Source organism: Neopelma chrysocephalum, unplaced genomic scaffold, assembly GCF_003984885.1.
Source record: "Neopelma chrysocephalum unplaced genomic scaffold, ASM398488v2 Primary Assembly neopelma1_132, whole genome shotgun sequence".
NCBI lineage: Eukaryota > Metazoa > Chordata > Aves > Passeriformes > Pipridae > Neopelma > Neopelma chrysocephalum.
In genome coordinates, this window is record NW_020897794.1 from 1,787,740 (window position 1) to 1,795,236 (window position 7,497).

The 7,497-nt window shown below is 44.9% G+C and overlaps 1 protein-coding gene across 2 annotated transcripts in view; it reads right to left on the reverse strand.

Moving 5' to 3' along the window:
• Positions 1 to 6,880, reverse strand: part of NF1 (neurofibromin 1) — a 75,853-nt gene extending 68,973 nt beyond the window's left edge. For both annotated transcript variants that reach the window (XM_027698804.1, XM_027698803.1), the window contains exons 1-3: positions 6,724 to 6,880; positions 3,038 to 3,181; positions 2,256 to 2,339 (exon numbers count right to left, since the gene is read on the reverse strand). In XM_027698804.1, the coding sequence (XP_027554605.1) occupies positions 2,256 to 2,339; positions 3,038 to 3,181; positions 6,724 to 6,777 (282 nt within the window). In that variant the 5' untranslated portion in view covers positions 6,778 to 6,880. The remainder of the gene's footprint in view (positions 1 to 2,255; positions 2,340 to 3,037; positions 3,182 to 6,723) is intronic.
• Positions 6,881 to 7,497: the final 617 nt, after the last annotated feature.

Here is a 7,497-nt window from a genome sequence, read left to right on the forward strand (position 1 = left end):
CCCACACTCTCAGCAACATCCCAGGGCAGCCAAACCACCCCACACTCCCAGCTAAGGCTCCAAAGAGGGAGGACACGAGACTGATCAACAGCACCGAGTATGAAGCCTTCAAAGCCTACAAAAATCCAGTCAAGCTTCATAACCACCTCTAATCCTTGGCTGGGGTTTGTGTCTCCCCTTACTCCAGTTCATACATGACTGAGGAGAGTTGCCCAGTTGTCTGCAATTCCTTTTATCAAGTTATTAAATGAAAAACCATTACTTAGAACTCTACAAATTTGTTGAGTGGCAGAACCGCCAATATCAGAAGTTTACTAGAATCTATTTAGCAGAAAAAATGTCACTACTGTGGTTTTTGAAGTAACCCACTCTTTGTTCTGAGGAAGGCACCCTGGAAGCTGCTCTGGGTCAAGGATCAGCAGAGCATGAAGGCTAAAGGGCAGAGACTCACCCTCACATCTCTTTTGGGTAAGATCTTGGTCACTACATTTTGACAGCGAGTATTTTATACTAAAAACTGAACCAAAAAGGAGGTGTTTCTCCCTGGTTCTTGCCGGGGGTTTCTCTATATGAGTCAAAAATGGCTTAACTTCCCTGCAAAAGAAAAAAATCTAATTTTTGCCAATGTGCACAGTGTGAGACATAAGGAAACTATTCACAAAAGAATTCAAAGTGAAACTTTGCTCTACTAAGAGCAAGTTTTAACAGAAGGGTCAGCATTAAAGCTTTCTAAAATTTTACCAATGAATTTTCCATAGGGAATTGGGAAGTTTCAGAGACTCCCACTTAGTTGACCTGAGTCCTGTTGCCATGAGAACTTGATGAAACATTGAGCAAGAAACACATCTGAAGATACCACAGAACACAACACGCTTTGTACAGACCTTTGGCTCACTCTTATTTAACATATTCTGCCTCAAACTGCTCTCACTTGAACTGACAGAGCAAGAAATATTCAGCACAAATTCAGCCTGTTTAAATACCATCAACTATCAGGAAAACCACTAATGTTTCAAACAATACAAATAGAAGAAATATTTTAAAATAATTAATTTCTGAAGTTAAAACGGGTTTCTTTGACTCACTGCATCAAAGATAAAAAGTGCCAAAAGAGGTGTTTACCACAGCTGGAAATTATTCTGGAAAATGTATTTACCTGGATCTTTTGTGATTTTAGAAGAATCTACAACTATTCAGACTGGTTTAGTATTGTAAGATGTGTCACTTGACAGGTCTAACCATAGTAAGGTCATTGCCTTACACAGAAAGAACCTTCAAAAACTGGTGCAGGGAAACAGCAAAGAGCTCAGATGATTCCAGCACATTCCTCCAGGAATACAGCTTTAAAAAGCAAATCCCTTCTTGCTGGAGGAACACAGCACTGCAAGTGCTGCTCCCAGAGCAGTCTGGCCCTGCAGCCCCAGCACAGCACAGCCCAGCACCACTGTCACCCACAGGGACCAGCAAAGTGCCTCTCACAGCTCTGGCTGCAGGGCTTGGGCAGGGCCAACAATGCAATCTAGGAAACACCTGCAGAAGTCATTGCACAGCACTGCCAGCAAAGGTTCTGCTGCACGTGGAAAATGACTTCAACAAATGAAAGGTTCAAGAAATGCAAAGAAAACTCAGCACTGTCTGCAGAGAACTCAGCAGCACGAAACAAATACTTGTACTGAATTATCTGGTACTTTGACCATGATTTACTATCACAATACTTTTACTGTTTAAATGGATGAAAATGTTTCGATGTATCTGTTCAGGAAATGCTGAGCAGGACATGCCATGAGCATTCAAAGCCTACAAAAATCTAGTGAAGCTTCATAACCACCTCTAATCCTTGGCTGGGGTTTGTGTCTCCCCTTACTCCAGTTCATACATGACTGAGGAGAGTTGCCCAGTTGCCTACAATTCCTTTTATCAAGTTATTAAATGAAAAACCATTACTTAGAACTCTACAAATTTGTTGAGTAGTGGAACCAGCAATATCAAAAGTTTACTAGAATCTATTTAGCAGAAAAGATGTCACCAATTCTAGGCAAAAAAAAGCACCCTCCAAATCTTTAATGTATCAATTATCTCAACTACATGTATTTATAGGAAGTTTTATTATTTTTTAACTGGCATTAATCCTGCTTTGCTATAGATCCAATCAGTTTTAACTTTAGTACCAGTAACAACAGACACACAAGCATTTGACTTGTACTCTCCAACCCATTTGATTCCAACTTAGCAATTGCTTATGCAAGCCTACTCACCCCTGCCAGACATTTTTCCAGTGTATCCAAGATAATCAGCTGAGATAGATACAAATTCTTTTCAGCAGTTTCTCCAAATATTCTCTAGAAGTAGAAAGGATATGGATTCATCTGAGACACAGAAATTTGACTTGCAATGCACTAAAGTAAAGTAGCAAAGTGGCTACATAAGCTATAAAAACCATAAAAAGAAGCACTGCCAGAGCCTGGCCAGTTGTGTTACCTGTCAGGGGAGAGTCCACACGATCACAGATCACGTGGCTCCAAAACTCAGTGAACTTTTCTCATGACAAATCCAAACCCAGGCTTTCCATTGAAAAAACAAAACATCCAACTGGATCTTTGTCAGCAGCTCCTTTGCCCTGCTGCACTCCTGCCCTTCAGACACTCCTTGTGCTGCTTCCCTGGACACCTGAAGCACCTTCCCATGGCAAACCTCCTCCCCCCAGGCAGCAGGGCCTCTGCTCCAATACCCAGGGCAGTGTCAGGTACCTTTCTGTACCCCAGAGCTCCATCCTCACACCTGCCCAGCTGCAGACCCCACACTAACAGAGGATTCCCCTTAACCACCCCCTGCCTTTGGATTTCCCTGCCCCAGCTCCCACTGCCCTTCTGTGGCTCCAAGAGATGCTGCTGAAGAACTTCAGAACAGAAAAAATTAAGTGTACAAGGCAAGCAAGGGTTTGACTAAATTTCAAGTAATTCTCTGCAGATTGTACAACACAAATAAATAGCAACCACTTAAATAAAATCACCAAACAATGCAAAATTAGAAAACTTACCATGTTATTAACATTTTTTAAGATAGTAGTGAGACCACTGATGACCAGGGAAAACTTGTACTTGGAAATGTTGATGAGACATTCCTTGTTGTGCTCCGTACTGACTTTGGTGTGGGTATTCTGCTGGCAAACCTTGATTGGAAGCTACAAGAGAAAACTGTTATAAGCTTTTTCAGAGCTTTAAAGATGAGTTAAAAATTAGTGACACACCAGAAACAATCCTGAAAAACATTCTACAAGAGACAACTGCAAACATGTTATTTTATTTTCTCTACATTCATCTTTCCATTAGTTATCTATAAAACAAAATGCTGAAGTTCACCTGTTCCTTTCTCTGAATTGAAAGTAAACCTCTATTTTGTGATAAATTTTCTGCAAACTGAATGTCAAAGCAATCAAAAAGAACAGAAAAATGTAAGACAGAATTCTAAGAAAAGATTGTTTATTTCAAAAATTAGCTCATTATAAAACAAAAATCTCCAAGGCTAATATGTGTAAGAAAAAAAGAAAAAAAGCCTTTTGGGGCCTGAGAGGAGGTAAAACGCCAGGAGGTCCCAGAGCAGGCTGGGAGGCAGCAGCAGTGGCACAGAACTGGCCCAGAGGCACCACCCAGGCCCAGGAGGAACCAGCAGTGACCCTGCAGCCCCCAAGGACGTGGGTGACTCAGGGGTCCCCCACAAACACTCCCAGGAGATGAATCTCAGCTTCCAACACACTTCAAGCACCCGTGAGCCCCACGTCACCTGTCCCTGCCCAACACCCAGGAGGACACACCAGACCTGGAATGCACCTTTTCCAGGCAGGAGAAGATTCAGAGCGACTGCACAAGCCCCAGATGTTCCTCTTGCTGTGTGAACACTGGGCACTTTTTTTCCTGCCGTACCCAAATTCTTCAGGGGTCACTTCCCAGGCCCCCACCCACTGCCCCTGCCCACTCCAGTGCCCTGAGAACATCAGAGAGGCGACTTCTGAAGAACAGCTCACTGAGGATTGACAGTGTTTGAAAGCAAACAAATGCAGCAGCGTTTGTGCCATTTGTGTTCTAAAGTGTGACCTTGGAATTCCCTATTCACAGAAACTTGAATTGCTACTAAAAGTTTTAACCAATTTTGGCTAGAACTGTGGCTAAACCTGTATTCTGAGTGACACCGACAGCTCAGGGGAAATGCCACGGTGCAGTATTTGTGCACTGGGAAGATTACCAGAGAGAGAGAACTTAAGAGAGGGTAAAAGAAGGATTCCAAGGAATTACAATCAGCTTTACAGCTTAAAGAGCCACTTCCCAGGCTGGGGGCTCTGGGGAGGGCACCCTCCCCACTGCCACCAGCAGCCCCCAACACCTCTGCAACCCCTGACACCCCTGGCTGTGATGGGAGAGGCTGAAATGCCCGTGTTTGGGATGCAAGATGAGTCAAAGAACCCAGCTTGGAACACTTCTGCTCAACAGTTCTGAGGGCATCTCCTGGGGCTGGGAAATGGGCCTCCACCACACTGATGCCTGGGGGGATTCCTCTCTGCACAAGCCGAGCTTTGGGTTGGGTTTAAGTTCAGCTCTTTTGGTAGCAGGGACTAGGGTCACTCTGGAGGTTGGCTGGCTTTCCTCAGAGTGACTGTTCAGCCCAAGAAGGTGGGAAGGGGCAGGTCAGGTGAGCCCAAAGCCCCCTGGAGCACTGGCAGCTCCCTGAGGAATGCAGGCTCTGGACACCTCCAGGGCTCCAGGAACACCCTGAGGGCTGTTCCTCCAGGAGAGGGTCTGACACCCTCACCTGCACACCCTCCTACAGCACCACAGGGCAATCCAGGTAATTTCCATTGGAATCTGTGATTCCCTGAGCATTCCCATAGTGAGGATTTACAGCAGCACAAGGCACTTCCATGTGCTCATTTTAACCCCGGAAAAGCAGAATAAACACCACTTATGACTCAAGCTTTGTTTTCACCGTTAGATGTTATTTTACAACACATTTCTGGAAGTCATTGGTGGATGATAGATATATTTAATTTGAAATTTCACCATTACTAGTACTTTTTATTTGAATTTTCAAGTCTCTGTGCTGACAGCAGCAGCAAAGCTCAACAGCACTGAGTGCTAAAACACTTCAGAAGAGCCTCTCAAAGAAATTGTGTCATAGATCTAGTTCTGTGTGCTCCCATGCCAGAGAAAAAAAATCACATTACACACTTCTGGAGCTTCCTGCCACAACAGCCACTACAACAAGGTCATCTAGAAGTAACACTGCTTTTTATACTATCTTTTAAAATAGGAAACTATATAAAAAGGAAATATTAGCACTGTTATTTTGGGTTTTTTATTTCTCAGCTATTTCCTTTGTGCACTCTGACGCTGAAGCATTTTATTTCCCCTCACAGAAGGCAGTGCCAGCACTGAGTGACCAAAGAGAAACTACTTCACTCCTCTAGAAATACCCAGTAATCTAAACACTGGGGGGAAAAAAGTTGAAATTTTACTTTCATTGCCTTTGATTTTATTTTCGAAAAAAGAAATACTGACAAATAGTTTCCTGTAGAGCTATTTGAATTAGAAACAGAATTTAAAGCACAGAGCCTAAATATAACTGGGGCTTCAAACCCTGAACACATCCCGTTCTGAGCTCAGCCCAGGTCAGCAAGGGGACAGTCACTGCTCCAGCTCTTTTCCCTCTGAAATAGGGAGCAGCAGCCAAAGAGCTGGGACTGCCCTGGGGCAGTACAACCCCACTGAGCTGGGTTCCACAGACCCTACCCCTCCCTGAGCCAGCCTGACCACTCCTCACCCTGCCAAAAAGGGCTCAGGCAACAACAGCATTTCCATCTAAAACTGGCCTTATGTCATGCAGTGGACAAACACAAAAGAGGTGAAATCTGGAGCCTTCCCAGCCACCAAATTTTAAATCTTTGAGAGGGGAAAAAGGAAAAAATAGATTTACTGGGCATTCTTTAGAGGCAAATTATAAATCTGACTTTGAAAGACTTCAGTAAGTGCCACTAGAGAAATGCAAAGCTGCAGAGAAGTGCCAACACTGTGGTACCTGATGGCTCACCTGTCACAGCACTGGAGTGGCCTCAATTTAGAGACTGATGCACTGTCACCCAAAAATGTTCCGTTAAGGAATCCTCCCTTGGTTAGAGATGCTAATTATTAAGAAAAAGGGGTGGTTTTCCTGTCTGTGAAGTGATGAGCACCTGTTTCAGGTATCCTCAAGTCTGCAGGAAGGTCCAACCTCTTGCTAAATGCCCGTGGACATTGGTTTGAAACCACCACCACTCCCAGGCCTGAGTGTCCATGAGATGTGCACTCAGCTCTTGGGAAGGGCTACACTGAGCCAGGGATTCTGCTTTAAAACTCGTAAAAAATGAGCACAAAGTTAAATCATCTCTATTTAGTAAAAAATCTGTATTTAATGTTTTTATTTTCAGAAGTTACGGAGCAAGCCTAAGTGCTTTCTCACTTCAAACAAAGTTACTATTTCAACTTTTTTGTGCAAGACACAACTTTGGAAGAACATTAAGAACTCAGATAACTGACAGAACTGACAGATAACCCTTGTGTGCTGCAGGATCTGGAATGACACTGCTGAAATCACTGTCCTGCCAAACCCAGGGACAGGCAGCACCCACCAGCACAGGTATCCCGGGAACAGGCAGCACCCACCAGCACAGGTATCCCAAGGACAGGCAGCACCCACCAGCACAGGTATCCAGGGAACAGGCAGCACCCACCAGCACAGGTATCCTGCCATTCAGCATCCCAAGATCCAACCCGTGGTGGCAGCACACTGAGCCCTCTCGCTGTCCCCATTACCCCAACCTCATGAAAATCCCCTTGGAGAGGGGAAGGTGGGAGACACATCCCAGGGGACTCATGTCAGGGAAGGAAATTCTCTCCTCATTTTCACTAAGCAGCTTGAGGTGTCCGAATGCCTCTGAGCCTTGGGCCTTTGATTCCGACTCTGGAGAGAGCAACAAACGTAACACCCAGGAAAAAATCCCTAGTGCTGTCCTTAACAGCCCCAAAATCCACTTAGGTTCATCCTTCCAAACAATTTCTTGGGACTTCTTCAGCAGACCAGAACACACACATGTACTGGTGACAGAAAATCCCCACAGCACCACTCCCTGCTCAGCATCAGCACCGTCAGAACCAGACACAAATCCCTCAGGCACCTTCCTCCCCTCCATGAACACACCTGCTAAAGAGGCACCATCCAGGATAAGAACCTCCCAGCTCAGCCTTCCCGAGAACATGGAATTCTGAAGAGTTTTAATATGGGTTGCTCTAAAACCCAAACCTTTTCAGGAGGTTCACTGGAAGCTGGGGCTGTGACCTGACGTGTATTTACCCATCCTGTGAACACAAACTCCGAGTCAAACGAGGAAGGGCTGTGGAATCACTGGGATGCTTTGGAGGCTCCTTCCTGCACTCAGGTAGCACGGGGTGCACTGAGCCCTTCCCTTCTCTG